The following is an 18,731-nucleotide window of genomic DNA, read 5'->3' as shown; positions in this document are numbered from 1 at the left end:
TGCATTCCAAGTCTTCTCACTTTGGTACTTAAAATTCAACAGCATGCAGATAAAACAAAATAACACAAGCATGTTTCACTCTCTCCACAAAACAAAAACCAAACCGAAAAAAAAAAAGAAACTACTCAAGAAGATGATGAGACTCTCATATTCTATTCTCCTTATCGGACTTGACTCATGAATCCACTGGCTTGACATCATGAAAGCTAGCTATGTAGTAAGAACATATTATTGGGTTTTTCTATGTTAAAATTGAGCTATCCACAATCCTATTATACAAACTATTTGCAGAGTAATGCAATATCTTTCGAAGCATCCTCCACTAAGGAGTGAGCATCCAAGTCCCATGAGGACAACTCCCATCAGGCATTCCACTAGAAATAGAAGTAGCTACTATTAAAAGATCAGTTAGTGCTGCGTTGGCTTCTTTCGTTATAAGCTTAAATATTGCCATTATTGGTGCGTCACAGACACCACAACATACAAAAGAGATTAGTTGGGATATGCAGGAAATGGCAACTCCACTCACCTTAATAACACTCTGCATGAGGCCTGCCATTCTTGTTGTTATAGCAGTGAGATGATCTAATATTGGGCTTAAAAGTTAATCGCTACGTCAATCTACAATGTTAGAGATAACTTTGGGGATAACTACAAAGAAGTGCTTGGGGCTTTCAGTTAAGCAGTGTGTAATTATTAATCTAATCCATCCCACGAGGTAGTCATCGCTAATCATATAATAATCTAGAATTTCCTGAGAATCAAACAACAGGGACTTGACATCAATTGTAATAATTCAACACTGAGATGTCTCAAAGAAGAAGACGGACGAAGAAATGAAGGACTAAGGAACATTTCTATGATCAAAGATATATTGGAAATAGCGATCTCCAACAAGTTTTCCTAGTTGTGTCGATGCTAGATTCGCATATGCCCAATGATGGAATTTGTTGTGAGATTGCCAACACATCTTTATGATTTTATAGAATACTATCAAAAATTGGGTATATTTTATACCCCTTTCTGTAAATATCTTATTATAATGAATGATATCTCTTTCTGTGGGCTGTTTCTCCGGGGGGAAAAAAAGTATTCCTAGCTGTGCCAGTGCTAGATTCTCATATGCCCAATGTTGTGTTGTGAGAATGGCAACATACCTCTATGATTTCATAGAATATTATCAATAATTGGGTATATCCCCTGATCAAGTAAAAGATGAAGGGAATCTGAAAGTTGACACAGGCACCACAATGTGGGCCTTTAATGGGAAGAGAGATAGGCATTCAACTTAAAATAGTAATGGATATTTCTACTCTCACTTTTAACCTTCTTCTGCTTCTTTTTAAGGGATCAAAGACATAGTGTGAGAGATTGTGTACTTCCAATGGGCAAAGAAGAAGTGATAGATATAGAAGCAAGCAATCAGAACTCAGAACAACATCTAAATAATGAAGAAGATGGTTGTGGATTCAACCTTATCCTTGGTTTGCCAACAACTGAGAGCACTTCCACTGCCCAGTCCAAGACAAACACTCGCAAGGCATTCTCATGCAATTTTTGCATGAAAAAGTTCTTCAGCTCACAAGCTCTTGGCGGGCATCAGAATGCCCACAAGAGGGAGAGAGGAGCAGCTAAGAGGTCTCAACATCTGCAGCAAATAATTATGGGTTTGTCTCCAATTTCAAATGCTTCATTTCTCCAATCTTTAAGAGTTCATCCCCATGGAATGGTCCAAAAGGGGAGGGGAGAGGAGGATGCAATTATGGTAGCGAGGTTTGATGACGTGGAGCCTAACATTAGAATGGGTTGGGCACCATTTGCACTTGAGGAAGCAAGAGGTTTATTATGGCCAGGAAGCTTTCAAGTAAACTCTCGGCAGTGCAAGAGACAAGAAGAGGAAGAAAAGATCGACTTGAGTCTCAGACTTTAATATTTATAAGCAACTTTCTCTCTTCTTCATGAAGCCAATCTTACTTCTAGTTCCCTATATGAGCTGGCCCTGGTACACCCCTCTTCTAGGTTCTCTCTCTCTCTCTCTCTCTCTCTAGTTTCTCCTCTCCCATAAGATGATGAGAGGCTCCTCATCTCCCTCCTCCCTCTCATATCCTTCCTCATTCCCCTCTCTTTTTCCTCCTCCTTTCCTCGCAACAGTGTTTGCTTGGTGTCCTGCGAGGGGCGTGTTTCATCCCCTCACCCTCCTGGGCTTTTTTTTTTCCCTCTTTCCCTCTCCTCCCCCTTCTCCCCCTCGCATGCCACGATCTCCACCACCCCTCAAATCCTCTCTACCTTCCCTCCATCTATTCCAACTTTTAGTTGGCAAGGCAGAGGGGCTGCGAGGGCGGTAGAATTGGACTTTGGGAGTATGAAAGATCGTTTTTTTCGTTTTTGCAGCGGTTCATACCCAGTCCTAATTTTTTTATGACCTCTCTCTCTCTCTCTCTCTCTCTCTCTCTCTCTCTCTCTCTCTCTCTCTCGTGGTTCTTTGGCGGTCGAAACTTACATGTTATTTACTTTCTAAGGCACTGCTCCCTGTGTGTTGTTTGATCTGTTATTACTTCTCTACTATAGTTGGTGAACGTACGATCGTGCATGCTCAGCTTAACAGTGATCGCAATAGAGCTGTTGGACGTCCGACTTGTGTTCCTGCCTGGGATGAATGTTATGCTACTCTTATATGCCCATTAAGCTTAATACCATATTTTCTTTCTTGTAATGTGTAACTTGTCCAAATTATATAGGGGCTTGTTCAAAGGATCGTCACCCTACCTCTCTTGATTTGTTAATGGACATCATGTTTGTATCTTTTAAGTTGTTAGAGCTTTATATCCCCTTCATCTTCAACAAAATTTTCCTTTATATCAAGCTTTATAGCCAATCTTTGTGCCAATTATGTAGCGTGGTTTGATGGCATGGAGCCTACCATTACAATGGGTTGGCACCCTTTGCACTTGAAGAAGCAAGAGGTAAGCTTTCAGGTAAATTCTCAGCAGTGCAACAGACAAGAGAAAGAAAAGATTGACTTCGAGTCTCAGATTGTAATATTATAAGCAACTTTCTCTTTCTTTATGAAGCCAATATTTGTACTGCACTGAATTTGATTCCTTTTTTTTCTTTTTTCTTCTATCTAATGGTCAATTACAATTAACAAGACTATTTTAAGTTCTATATATATTTACTCATGCAAACCATTCCTGCTGCTGCCATGACCTAACAACTAGTTAAATAATTTATTTTCACAAGATCACTTTAGAAATCTTCACAAAAATATTTATTTTCCTACATATTTAAATTATGAAGACCTATATCACAAGTACATATAGATTGCCAAGTAGTGTGACATGGGTGCAATTCCAGATATTGTGAGGAAAAAAGAACAGTTAACAATTCCTTATTATAGCTTTAGCAAATCTAAGAGGAAATCAGGAATTCCAAGATCAACTGCATGGAGGAAGGCTTTATAAAAAAAAATAGTTAATGCTTCCACTGTAGCATTTAATACTTAAAATTAGTTTAGTTAGGCTTGGCCCTCCTCAGCTGATTATTAAACGGATCATATTTTTATTTATTGTCTCAACTATTTAACTAATTTTTGATTTGACAATCAAATTATAACTCTAATAATTCGTTTAGAACTTGAGTAACTTGTGTAAACTCAAACAACCTATAACCCGCTTAAATAAATGGTATTCGTGTTGGCTTGAAGTTGTTTAGACTCGACCCGATCTGAACTGATATGAACCCAATAGACTGATAAGTTTGCTGCCTCTACGTTTTATGCGGAAACTTATACAGTGAGTATGTAAAAGAGATAATATATAGCAGAAGAGTTCAGTTTCAACACTATAAAAGGTTTATACAGTGATGGTGAGCCTAGGCACATTTAGTTTTTTTTTTCTTTATTTTAAGGAAAATTGGCATTTAGATATATTTATTAAACTTAACTAAACTCCTAAATTAAATAATTATACTAAAAAACTTATAAAAATATTACTATTTTCTCTCTCTCTTACTTTGTGATCTCTTGAAATAATCTCATACTCTATTAATTAAAGAAAGAAGAGTATTTTGTTGCAGTTCTTGATTTGGGTGCATAGTGAAATCGCTTCAAACGCCTAATTCGCATTTGCATATATAGATGACACATTTTGACAGTTCGAACGCCTGATCTCCCATCCACACATATAGAGAATACATTTTAGCGATCAAACACAATCGGAGTATGTTCATACTCACGACGAAAAAGTTAAGTTATAATAACACTTGTTTAAGGTTAAATTAAGTTGTAATAGAATTTGTTTAGGGTTTTAGATATTTGGCTAGCCTCTATATACGTGGAAGAGCAGCTTTTCTTGATTATTGAATATTAAAATTAGTTTTTATTTAGCTTTGAGCCATCTTCTCTCTCCTTCTTCCTCCCCCTTAGTATCTTACTCAAGTTCTCAGCTCTCCCTTATCCTTTTAGCGACTAGCCATACCTGAAATCTCCCTTCTTCCCCCTAATATAGTTCCAAGCACTAATCCATTTACCAAATTATAATCATCTCTCATAATCCTAACCATGTATTCCACGTCCATCCTGCTATCTTATGACCTTTGGTCATTATTTCATACGTAACTTTCGATCTACCTATCCGATCATTGTGATTCCAATTGCGTTGGATTTATAAGTTATGGAGAAACAATATATTCATATCTCAAATCAATCCAACGATTAGATAAATTTTAGTTACCTTGTAAGTTCTGTACTGAATTCTCTCCAAATTATCAATTCGGATTGAAACTTATTTTCATCAAAGACGACTGTAACTGTTTTAGTCTAACATGCCCTCATTATCTTGTTTAAGCTATCTTGCCAAAAGAAGAAGAAGTAATCGTGTGCTCTAAAAAGGTAGGAAAAAAAGAAAAAAGAAAGCGAAAGCAAGGGTATTTTAGTTATTTTAGAAAGAAGCAATCGTGCGCCCTAACGAAAATAATCAAACGGTTCCGGGAGGTCTAAAATTGATGATGTGATATTTTCTAACAGATAAATTGGGCTCGAGTCAGACTTTGGGCTTGTTTCTGGAGAACTTGGGCCGGATTTCTGTCATGGATATCCCCAGCCTCTCTTAACAGGCCAACCTCATAAAAAGTAAACAAAAATCTATTAGAAAATATTAGTGGGTGACAATTTGTCAAGTCATATGACCCGTTTAGTTATGTTAGACAGCCAGACAGGTCACTCACCTTACTTATTTATTAAATAGGTTATTTAGGTTTACATAGATTAATCGAGTCATAGGTGAGTTTATTCTAGTGATAAACAAAATTATTTGGATAATAATTGAGTTGTCAGATTGTAAACAAGGTACATATAATCCAAACTTGTCTACATTAAATCTAATCTTGTTTAGTCCCTCGTCAGATCATATCGTTGCGTCCTACTCATCCTTATATATTATGGTCACTTTCTTCATATCCATCTCCTTCTCCACCCATCCAACACTGGCCATTAATTGACAATGGGTGGTTTAAAGCATCCCTGGGGGACTCTGAGACATTCTTCTTGGTTTTTTCCCAATTAGTTTCAGGTTTAAACTTTAAAGCCAAGCAGTGAGACACTTTTGGGTCCCTTGAGATGTTAAAAGCTTGTACAAGAAGATATTGAACCGGTATATGACTGCTCAACGAAGAGGAATTGAATTAGTTGGAAGTGGAAGTGACTTCCAAATAGTGGCTATCCAACTAGCTAGCTCCACGACCAACTCTAATCACTTTCCACTCTTGCACACTCCCCTGTCTCTCCAACTTGCCATTGCCCATTGGGCAGTGTCAGCAAGATCAAGTCGCAGGTCTTCGTCTCCGCGTCTCGCCCATCTCGGAAGACCCGACTTTTCTGAAGTGGAGGAGTTGACAACGAACAAGTAATTAAATCTCTCCATTTTACTGAAAAGTCTTGAGACATTATTATATATATAGATATATAAAACAACCACGTGAAACGCACATTCGTTTACTCAGCCACCATCATGGCGAGAATCCGACCGCTTTCGGGTGACAAAATTATCGCAAATCTTTTACTCACGTGGTTTGGAGATCTCTAGGGGATTTTGTTTTGTTTTTAATTTTTTAGTTTTCTACGGGAAGAGCGAGGGAGGGAGAAGAAGGAAGCTTCGTGTTGCCGTGTTGGTAAACCTTTGCTGTTACTTTTGACCGTGCAGTTGAAAGTACGGGGCTTTGACCTGGGGCCACCACAGTCAACCCGTGTGTAATCCCGAGGGAGTGATTCTGGCACGTGAAAACCTTCTTCAACACGTCCAGCCTTGTGCCCCTTAGGCCCTAGCGAGCGTGGACTTTCGGGCCTCCATTATCTCTCCTCCTCGTGGCTCGGGGGACCAAGGGTAAAAGAGTAAATGAAAAAAAAATGGTTTCTTTTGTGGGGGAATTTATTAGAGATATCCTTCTCAAAAACACCCTGCGTAAATCAACTCTCTCTCTCTCTATATATATATGCAAAATGGCATTGATGCCCCTGAGTAGGTCTTTTAAGACCAGGGTGAAAGTCGAGGGGGGAATCAATCGGTGTTTGAAGTCAAAAGTGGGGTATAAATATTTACTATTTTGTGACTAAAACCATTAATTACATATAGTATTGTAAAAATAATAACAAATATTTGCATGTAACATAAAGCGACAACTCTTTAACATAAATCTTACACTTGACCTATAATAGACAACGTAACAAATTAATCTAGCAAATCAAACTCGATGGCACAATATAGTAATAAGATGAAGAACATCCTATAAAAGTATCAAGAGTAAAGAGCCTCGAGTTCAGCTAACTACTGGTTCCGTCAATCCAGAAGCCCGAGATATAGTCCTGAAAATACTCAAAGATAGACTTAGAATGTAAATTAATAAAACCTACTACACTGTAATACTACTATAGAGCCAAACAAAATCAACCAGCCAAGGACCGCCAAAAAGCACAGCAATTGTGTCCAAACAAACCCGAGTGCTAGTGAGCACAGACAATAGCTGTAAATGGGTCCTAGGCCCCACACCCCACCAAAGAGCCTCACCACCCAACCTAACTGTGGGCCTGCCGGCTAAGAGCACCACTGAGATAAGGAGGATCCACAGAGTTAGAGCTACCATGGCAGTAGTAGATCAAGCGAAGAACCGGTAGCAGGGTGGTGACCAAGCTTGTGTGGCGGCAACGGTGGAGAACAACAATGATAAGGAGGTTTTGGTTAGATCCTAACCCGACGAGGGAGGCAGCAAGGCCTTGGAGTGTATCAAGCTCAGATGCAGCGGAGGGGTGGTGGCCAAGCATGAATCAGGTAAGGGAGGGGAGGAAAAAGAGAGCAGTAGTTGCGGTGAGTGGGTTTTTGGCGATGGAGAATGTCAAAGAAGAGTGGCGGCGGTGGTTACACTAAGTAGTGACTTCGGCATGATGGTGAGAGGTAGTGAGCTTGGGGAGAAGAGGAGAGGAGAGAGGGGGAGAAGAGGAGAGGAGAGAGGGGGAGAAGAGAGGAGGGGAAAAAGACTAAGAGAGAGGAAGAAATGAGGGGAAAGGAGAGAAGAGGGTTCTCCCCTTCCCTAGCCCGTCGGCTAAGGGAGGGGAGTGAGGTAAACCTCACCAACAACTGGTGAGAGGGAAGTTCTCCTTTGATGGAGAGGGGAGATCCTCGGCCAAACCCTAGCAAAGCTAGGGTTGGTGTAGGAAAAAAGTTATCATCCATGTTTTAATTCAATTATAATTTACATTCTATATTTTTACTACTTATAAATTTAGTCTTATGATTTAATGAATATATAGAGAAAAAAATCATAGGTTAGATTTGAATTAACATTGTTTAGACAGATGGGAATAGTCTGTCAAATTTAATTTTTATAAAAATGACTAAAATACCCTTATATTGGGTTGGGTTGGATTATGTTAGATTGAGTGTGGTTGAGTTAAGTATAGGTTGGGTAAGTATAACTTAACTAATGGTATTTTTATAATATGTCTAATATAATTAACTTAGCATAAATGTTAAGTTCAGCTAACAGATCTAACACTATGATGTTTTCTGTATATATTTATTAAATCAAGGTAGCTCAATTTATATATAGTAAAAAATATAAGATATAACATTTGCAAATTTCCTTAATAATAAAAACATAGGATATTTATATTATATTTCTCTTTTTATTTTGCTAAAAAAGAGACTAGCTAAATTTCAAAATTATTTAGTAGAGTGGACGATTTATTTCACACCTAAAAATATGCCAAAGTAACGTTATCTTCGAAAGTGATTTACTTTCGAAAATAATTTAAAATCAAATTTGATTTGGAAAATAAATATTTTATTTATTTATTTTTTTATAAAAAGTAAGATGAGAAATACTAGTTGGTGGGGGCCTCTTGGCTTCCACCAACCCTGCATGTCTCCTTCCCCACCATGAGTTGTTGTTCCTAATTGGTCCCTTGATGGATGTCCATGGATGACAAGGAGATGCCATGGTCCACTCGAAATATTAGCTAAATATAGTTAGGGAGGAAGAGAGAGTGGAATCTAAGCTACTTGTCCTCATGTAAGTTAAACCGTTTCAAAGTTTAGAGTTACAACCTAGCTTATTATTAATTAAGCCTATTGGACAAGGATTAATTAGGTATGCTTCTTCTCAATCAGATCAAAGTCGACATCCTATGTTGTTAACTCAAGCTTTTGACAGAATAAAACTGAGAAAAAAAGAGAGAGGAAAGTTTTGATATCATATTAGATAATTTGATCGCATTATGCAAGGATTGCAGTTGTACTTATAGAATATTTTTAACAAATAGTTATTAACTAAAAAGAACTTCTGTTTCTTGAAGGTTAGAGTGCAATTCATTTACTGCATATTTTTCTCTTGCCAAAAAAAAATTTAAAATTTGTACATGACCCCTGTCTTTTAATGAAATTGTGCTTTACACCCTGTATTTTTTACTATTGACAAATCAAGCCCTATAATTTATGAAAAATATGCAAAAAAAACACTCTACTGTTAAGTCTATTAGTTAAAACTTAATCAGACCTCTAGGTTAAAATAACTATGCTAAGAAAATTATAAAAATACCCTCAACTAAGTCATACTAAGAATATTTTAATCATTTTAGAAATAATAATATTTTAGTCATATTATAAATAAAATATCTCTACTTAAAAGAATATTCTCATTGTGTTAGTTCAAATCTAACCGAAGGTGTTTTCTGTACATATTCACTAAACCATAGAGTTCGATTTATAAATAGTAAAAATATGAGGTGCAAATTGCAATTTCGTTAAAAAACAAGGTGTTATATGTAAATTTTCTAAGATATTTTTATATTAGAATATCTAGTAGTATTTTAAAAATATAGTGATAATTATAATATTTAAAAAGTTATTAACGATAATTACGTAAAAAAGAAAATCCCTTTATGCTATGTGCCGAGGATTGGGGAGACCAATGAAGGGGTGGTCGGAGGTAATAATAATAAATGTGAATGATTAGTTTTGGTAGTAGTTTGGTCCATTTCTTCTTCTTGTGATGGATGGATAGGGATAGGGATGGGCAGAGTTTGGTCGAAGCCTTTATAGCTAGGCATAGGGATAACAGGTGGTCAAATGGGCAGCAATTTGTTGCTGCTAATTTGCGTTAGTAGACCAACTCGTCACAAGTTTTATATTACGTAAAGTAAGATAAATTGGTTTGGGTTTGGTATAACAGTGTCAGGATTATGAAGTCAATAAGAACTATTTGACCCAAATTATCTCATGGAAGTATTTAATTGTTTAATCTATCTAACCTGTGAAAATTGTTTAGCTCTAATTTTGTTTAACTCGTTTAATATTAATCTCTCGATAAGACGGCATTTGTGGCCGTATTTAATATTTCAATCTGTCTAATAAATGAGTTGCATTCGTGTTGTTGTTGGATTAAGTTTGCCTAATTATTGGGTTTTGTAAGTTATAAATTTGTGACCAAACAGAGTGATTTATATTGTATTTTTTGCCTACTAACGAAAAACAGATGAATTGTGCTAATAAATAGTACTAATGAACAATGAGATGAATAGTGCATTCGAATGAATGAATAGTATTGTCTTCGCCTAACAAATTCGTTTCGACACTTGATCGGTTCTAGAAACTTTTGAGGTTGTACTAAAATGGATGTTAAAGAATATTTTAGGATTTCCTAGTCTAGGTTAAAATAAGTTTTATCATGCACCTAGTATGTAAATGGAATGAATGTGATTTTATTCAGAAGGTTTTTGAAGAGTTCTTTCACATCAAAACCCTAATAAGATCTTTATTGAAAAGGGAGAGAGAATGTTTTGTCCGAAATCTAAATTATCAGCATAGCTACAATGTGAAAATCTGGAGGTTTTGCATTTTATCCATCTACATCAACTTCTTGAGAGTATTGAGATATGAGAGTTTCAACTTTGTAAATTCTAACAAAATTGATGATTATTGCATAAGAAGTGGCTTATTACGAGTCTAATAAGCAAGAAAAACTTTTACCATTACTAGTGAGTGTGGAACGGTGAGAAATGTTATAAGTACATATTATACCTATGATTATAGTGTAATAATTTTGATCTGTGAAAAATGATATGTAGTTTTTACCCCTTGATTTATAAGGGGTTTTCCATAGAAAAATCTTATGGTGTTTGCCGTGATCGTCTTGATTTTTTTTATCTAGTTTATTATTTATCTTTCGATGTAATTGGTGTAGATTGACTTAGAAAATTTTATGTCCTAGATCTTATTTATTTTTAAAATAATATTTTTAATTGATATCAGAGCAAATTCTTTTTACCTTAAAAAGGAATCCTTTATGATCTACTATTTGACATTTTTTGTTAGATAGATGTAAATATCTATATTGAAAAGCCAAGATGCAAGATTTTCTAGAGTTAGATGAGAACGAGAATATGGATTTAAGTTGATTGCTATCTAAGAAATTTTTTAGAATTTCAAAGGTGACTCAGCTAACAAATCTATACATTCGATATATATTCAAAGAACTTATGAAAAAAAAAAAAAAAGACAAAGGAATGGTTAGGATATACAAAGCTAAAACTTTATATTCTTCTACAAGAAAGCAATATAACATGTCATCTCTTTATATTTGTAAAATCTATATGCTTATGAAAAACAATACAACTAGAGAAATTTTAAAATAAAAATAAATGTCCATAATTATCATTAATATGGTACTAATGATCACATTAAATCTCGTTGCGTTTTTAGTCGTGACAGGCCCTTGAATTATACATATTATTATGTATCTAGATACAATGACTTGCATGTTCACAATAGGTTTGATAGTTTGAAATGTCATGTATTAATTATTTATATGCTTCCACATCTAGTATATTGTATGTATATCATAAAAATAATGTAAAAGTAAAAATAAAGATTGTGTGGATTAAGAAGAGTATTATGTGGGATTAAGGGCTTGTCATGACCGAAGTGGTAATGATATTATTAAAAAAGTTTTGATGTGAAAGTAAAAATAAAGGGTGGTGCTTTCGAGTGATCCCTTAGTGAGACATTTTGGCTAGGGGAGCTTGTCTGATTATTTTTGTGTCATAGCTATGTATTTTGATATACATTTAATTAAAAAAATTACTTGTTTTGTTTAAGTCATTAATTTTGTTAATATTGTTGGCTTTTGTTTTTTTCTCGTTTTGAGTTAAAAGTTAAAAGAAAATTGTAAAAATTAATTTTCTATTCGTTGAGATTAATTGAAATATCTCTTGAGTTACTATATTTATTATCTTCTTAGTTATTAGTACACCTTAATCGATAATAGATATATTACTATTTAAGTGTGGTGTTTATATATACTGATTTTTGTTTTGTTCCTTTATATAAATAGTCATATACTAATTCTCATTTTTTATAGTTGATCCAAGTGTAGTGCTTGTAGCTTTTTTTAACGACTTTTTTTAGCTTTATTTATTTGACCATTTAATCTAATTATACTCACAGTAGTTTATTACATTTTTTTTAAAATATGGGTTAAATATATTTTATTCCCTACACTTATGCCTAAACTTATTTTACTTTTCTCTACTTCAAAAAGTCGCAAATCAGTCCCTCTACTTATGACTAAAATGAAACAGTTAGTTTTTCTATAAATTTAACTAGGCATCATGGCTATTTTGATCATTTAGCTGTATTATCTCAAAATCTACATGCCTTTTCTAACAAACAAGAAAAATGTATTTTAGTTTCATTATATTAAGTTGAAAGAAAAAATTAACGGTCTCACTTTAGCTATAAATATAGAGACTAGTTTGAGAATTTTTAAAATACAAATGGGTAAAGTGACGTTGAACATAAGTATAAAGGAGTAAAATATATTTAACCTTAAAAATATCAACGAAAAGGGCTGCTGTGTCTAGTGTGATTATCTTGAAATGAATATTTAGTTTAATAAGTAAAATATCAAAAGAATAAATAAAAATTACTACATGAAACAAAATACTAGCCATGCATTGTGAATGCCGCCATTGCATGAAATAAAAAAATTTAAATGTGAGATATTATTGAAACAAATGTACATGTGGATTAAGATGATTTAACTACTTAATTAGATCAATAAGTCTTCATTGCATTATTATTATCATACTTCTAAATCATGTTTTAAATAAATATTAGTATAGTGCTTCTAAATTTTATTATTGTATTATGCCGATGAGCTGTCTATTGTAAGCCAAGTGTGGGGTTTGTGTTAAAGAGTTGTTGCTTTATCTCCCATACTTGTTGTGTATTAGACATTTTTGTTGTAACATTTAGATATTAATAAACTTATGCTTACGAGCTTTCTCTTTAAAAAATAAAAATAAATAAGACTTTACTTTTTTTATTGCATTGATACATGTGAATCTCTTGCGTGCTTTTCAATATGTTATAGTGAATCTATACATAGAAAGTGTTTTATCTTGTGGGAGATTCAGAGGTTTAAATTGCATTACCAAAATATACATTCTTAAAAGAACAAAAATATTTTCTTTGTTTTAGAGTCTTTTTGTGGTTTGAGATAAATTTACTTGATTAGTCATGTTTTAACTATTGATTTATTCATTTAAATGCATGAATAGTTCCCTAAAATTTGAAGACATATCTAAAAAAATTTGAAGGGTATTTTAGGATTTCTTGTTTCATTTGGAAAAGATTTTTGTCACATATATAAAGAAAATGAATACTATTTTATTTGGAAGGCTTTTGGAGATCTCTTCTATATCAAAATGTAATAGAGATATTATTTTTATCTAAGATTTACTTTATTTTTAGAGCTATAATATGAAGATCTTCGAGATTTTGCATTTTTCCATTTACATTAGCATCAACTTGATCAAGGAAGTATTAAGACAAAGTTTTATAATTCTGTGGGTGTTGGCAGAGATCGACTATTGCATGAAAAGTAACTTATTAGGAAGTCTAATTGAGTAAGAAAAATTTCAACCATTAGACATAGGTATTAAACGATACAATTATATTTTGTACTTATAATTATAATGTATCAATTTTAATTTATGAAGAGAATCAATGTTATTTTACCTTAATTTATAAGGAATTTTAAAGTACCTTTCTCATATATTAAATTATAAATGTAACATATTTACACATAAGTGGAGATACCAATTCATATTTTGCTCATTTAGTATATGATGATGTGAGTCACATATTTGAAATTCTCTTTGGTTGTGAGCATATTTAATTTAGTATTGGACGAAAAGAGATTTAAAATTAAAAATTCGAGAATCAAATCAATCTTTTTTCTAAGTAAAAAGTAAAAGATTACATTAAGAACTAATACTAGCAACGTCATCTATAAGTATATAAAAGACTCTATTTTTTAGGGACATCAATCTTTATACAACATAATCTTTTTCTCTTTAAAAATACCCACATATATATATTTTCTTCTCTTACTTTTTAGATTGTGCCAAATGTATAATAAATTTTATTAAACCTAAGTTTTTATAAAGTATAATAGTTATTTCGCATCTATAAATATGTATTAAAAAATTCAGATAAAAAATCTATCTATTTTGCATAATAAACACGAATATGCGTTTTGGTCATTTAGGTGTGCTCCATTAACTTTAATAGAAAAATTAACGATTTCACTTTAGTTATAAGTACAAAGACTAGTTTGAGACTTTTTGAAGTATTAGTGGGGTAAGGTGATTTTGAGTATAAGTATAGAAAGATAAAATATATTTAACCTAAAAAAATATTAATATATAGACTTAATATACTTATGTATCAGATAAAACATTGTTATGGTCGACGCATCTTGGAATGGAAAAATTTTAAATATTTTTAGTGTTTTATTTGAGAGTAACATGTTGAACCAATCGAGAACTCATCTTATTGGTAAAATGCTAATGAATTTAATATTTTAATGATAATATGATGACATAAATGCTGAATAGCAAAAGTAAACTTCTTTTGGTATTAAATTTGGGATGCGAAGTATTTTATTAATAAAATTTGAGAGAGCTAGTTTGGTAAAAAAAAAAACTCTTTTTGATCTGCATCTTCATGTTGTGCAACAAACAAACAAGTAAATCCTAATACATTTTATGAAAGAAAATTCCTAATAAATATGGTGGAATATAATATAAAAATTATCATTCTCTAGTAGCTTAACTTGTTAGAGTTACAAGTTATTATAATATTAAGTTAAAGATTTTTGTTACGAACTACGTCTCGAACAATTCATTTGTAGAAAATTTATAAATTTTTTTTTGGGTGGTAGCTTCACGTGTTTTTAGTTGTTCTGGATTTGGTTTGAGTGAATTTGAAGATCAAAACAAGAAGTTATAGCCAAAAAGGTTATGAAATATCGAAATGGGCTAAAACAGAAATAACGACATTACAGTGATCATTAGAGAGTGGAAGATGGCTGTGAGATAGTGGAAGTCAGCTGTAAGGTAGGATGGCTCTTGAGTGCGGGGTTTGGTAGCTTGGCAAGGTTTCTAAGCTTAATATCCACTTCGAGAAATATAGATGACTATAATTAAAAAAATAAAGGTAATAAATAAATTAATTAAAGTCAATAATTATTCCACATTTCCTAATCTAAATAAATTACTTCTATTTATAGGAGTAGAAATATAATAAATAAGATCCAACTTGTTCTACTAGGCTTACATACTTGAATTATCTATTTTAATTCAAATCCAAAAGCAATAAGCAAAAGCAAGTAACTAAACTTAACACGACTCAACTTAACTGATTTGACTCCTTTGGTCGGATTGTAAGAATCCACCAAGCTTCTTTTATCTTATCTAAAATCAGATATGGAATGATTTGTTCATAGAAAAATTCTAAAATTTTTTTGGGTGATAGCCTCATGAGTTTGGATCTAATAACTTTAGAATGAAGTAATTCTAAGATCAAGATAAAAGAATATTAATAAAATAATGGAGGAAGGTTTAAACTTGATATAAATAGAAATACCAATGTTGAGTACTACTATAAAGTGGTGGAGGTTAGTCCTATGAATGGGTGACTTGTGGAGGAGAAGTGCGAATTAGGGTTTGGTAGTTTGGTTGGATTTCTAAGATTAAAATCTATTCCTAGGAAAATAAACAGCTACGATAAAAAGATAAATGTAAAATAAATTAATTAAATTCGATATTAAATCCACGAATCTTAATCTAAATAAGCAATGACCACTCCTATTTATAGGAGTAGAAATATAGTTGGTCGGATTCAACTCATCCAACTAGGTTTACATACACAGATTATTCGCTTTAATTCAAATATAAAAGCAATAAACAAAAGCGACCAACTAAATTTAACTCAACTGACTGAACCCCATGATTGGATCGTAACAGTTTTTGGTTCAAATTTTACAAGACCCATGTGTTATTTAAAAATATAATTCTCCACACGTTAGAGTGAAATTAATTTGTTTTATACTTTGATCTATTAAAATATTTTAAGTTTAGAAATGAAGAAAATGTTAGAATTTAAAATATAATTATTATTATCTAACAATTTAAGATTTTAGAGTAATTAGTGAATTAACAATGCCCAAAATAAGAAAAAATTATTATAATATAAGATATTTTTTAATTACTATTTTTCTCTGTTTAGGATTTTGGCAAGTTAACAATTCCTTCTAAAGATAGATTAACTCCATAATCCAAGAATATAATTAATCTCTTAAATCTTATCCCCAACCCTATTCTTGGTCTAATCTTCCGGCTTAAGACTCCACCTCGACGTCACCATCTTGGACATGAGATGCTCCCTTTTGGACTAAAGAGGGGAAGCTAATGCTGATTACAAGGAATAAAGTAGGATTTTATCACATAATCCATGCCTAACTTACATAGACTAAATTAAGAAGACTATATATATATAAAAAAATTATTCTTTGGAATCGTGGATATCATCTCCACTATGTTGGGTTTGGTGGCCTCTTAGTAGAAGTCAATATCACTAATTTCCATGGTCCCTTGAAGACTAAATCCTGACCCTTTCGAGCAAAAAGAATTAAAAATAAAGACTAATCCATTCACTAGTTACCCATAATCCCATATGTTAACTAATTCCACACACACACACACACACATATACATACATACATACACACACACATATATATATATATATAGCCTTTCTTTATAAGATTCCTACTAATCCATTAAGCTCTGTATCCACCAATGCAGCCACTTGCTTATATCACATAAAATCCATAAGGATGTAGATTGTAGAATAGTCAATAGTGGCAGAGGAATATGCAATTAGGAAGCATATCAGAGAAAGGTTTGTGAAAAAAAAAATATATGATATAAATGAGATTGACTAAATCTTTTATGGTCTCTTTAGCTAATTTCTTTTCCTTTTTTTTTTTGGTCCTATTTTAGGGAATCACTTTTCCTAATAGCAGCCTATGTCAAATTCTCTATTTCATATTTAAATAATTATTTCGAAAATATGTTATTAATATTATAGGAAACTACTGTGGGGCCTGTATTTTTTTTTAAAAAAATTAAATTAAATTTTATTTTTAAATTTTAGTGAGAAGTGAATGGTGTTATATACTATATTACTACTATGTTTCTATCTCATTATTATTCTATATTAAACATGCAATAGAAAGAGCAAACATCTTGTAGAATAACAATAAAAAAGAAATTCTATTTACTTGGCAAATAGTCGAACTGAACTGTGGGCTGCACAACGGGGGACAATCTCCCCCAAGACGATAATTCCGCCATGAATGGAGAGTAAAAGCTGCACCGAGGTCGAGGACATTAAATTTCTATCACTTGTCACAGAGATCATCTCGTCCTTCCCAACCATCCTACCGTAGTCAAAATTTAGGATTTATTTATTTATTTATTTATTATTATTATTATTATTATTATTATTTAATGCTGTGCCTCCATGCAGCCACGCCGTTGTGGTTATAAACATATGATATCCATTAAATGTTGCCGTATTATATAAAAGCAAACGATTGAATTAATTAACAGTCAAACTCAAAACATATACCATTACTTTTGTATTTGAAAGTAGATATTACTGGGTGATGATAATTCCCCTTCTGAAAAAAAGGAGGAAAAGGGACTGTAATGCACCAATTTTGTTGACTTTTTTCGTTACAGAGAGTACGTTTGTGATGGACAGAGAAAGTCCATATGCGGCTCAGTGACTGCCACAATTGTTAGCCGGTCTTCAAAAAGAAGATGGTTTTTGCATTCAAAGAGTTTGTAGTCATTCGTATCACTACCATCATTGTCTTTCATTCCATGTACTCGCACTCATAATTAGAGTCAAATTTGTTGACCATATTATCCCCCCTATATATATATATATATATATTATTATATATATTATTAAGTATATAACAGAAATATTAGATAAGTGAATGATTGAGAAGATTTGAACGAGTTGCATAGATATGCATAGCTGGAAGGGATTGGATGAAAGATACTAATTGAAACGAATTGCATTGATTAAGAGATATGTCCAAAAGGGGCTTAGATTATTAAAAGCTGTGCACATGAGCCTGTGCATGGTAGTATAATTGTCAAGCTCCTCGCATCACATGGCTACCCCCCTTTATTTAATAACCATCACTTAATTTAGTTAAGGATCTAAACTTGCAACTGCCTAATTGAAGCCCACAGGATCAAAACTATATCATTTTGTCTGGCTAGCTACTTGGGAGGGCCAGGGCCATCTGCACTAAGAAATTCTTAGTATATATATATATATATTTTATTTTTTTTGAAAAAAAAATAGTAACATATTTTAAATTAAGAAGAAAAGAAAAGAATTCTTATTTGTTTTTAAGCTTAATCGATGTTCAATTATGCATGGCTTATTACGCCGGCACTCGATGGGGTCGCTATCGTGGTCCACCGGAAAAGCAGCCGGGCGCCCGCCACGTGTCCCGATGTCGAGCTGGACGGCAGCAGACGCCCACCTGGCGCATCCTACGTGGCTGTCGGTGGGCCCCCCGGCGGTCGGGGGATGTCCGCGTCGCGACGCGACAGCGGGGCCCACGGTGCTGCGTCTCGGCCCGACACGTACGTCGGAGACCAGCGTGTCGTTCGTCCCTGGTTCCATCCTTCCCCTTCCCTTCCCTTCCCTTCTTCCTCACCACCGTGGGCCCCGTCCGCTACGCGTGACACGATCGCCTCCCATCCCCCACACTCTCGCCTCTATAAGTACCGCCCATCTCTCCCACACCGC

At 33.5% G+C, this 18,731-nt stretch overlaps 1 protein-coding gene across 1 annotated transcript; it reads left to right on the top strand.

The window, feature by feature from the left end:
* Positions 1–1,384: 1,384 nt before the first annotated feature.
* LOC140773250 (zinc finger protein 7-like) lies at positions 1,385–1,930 on the top strand. Its single transcript, XM_073115729.1, has one exon. The coding sequence runs from the start codon at positions 1,385–1,387 to the stop codon at positions 1,928–1,930; it is 546 nt and encodes a 181-aa protein (XP_072971830.1).
* The last annotated feature ends 16,801 nt before the right edge of the window (positions 1,931–18,731 follow it).

Source organism: Typha angustifolia, chromosome 13 (assembly GCF_048772165.1).
Source record: "Typha angustifolia cultivar Huaian chromosome 13, ASM4877216v1, whole genome shotgun sequence".
Lineage (NCBI taxonomy): Eukaryota > Viridiplantae > Streptophyta > Magnoliopsida > Poales > Typhaceae > Typha > Typha angustifolia.
Note: the sequence above shows the minus strand (reverse complement) of the source record. Positions and strands in the feature narration are given on the sequence as shown.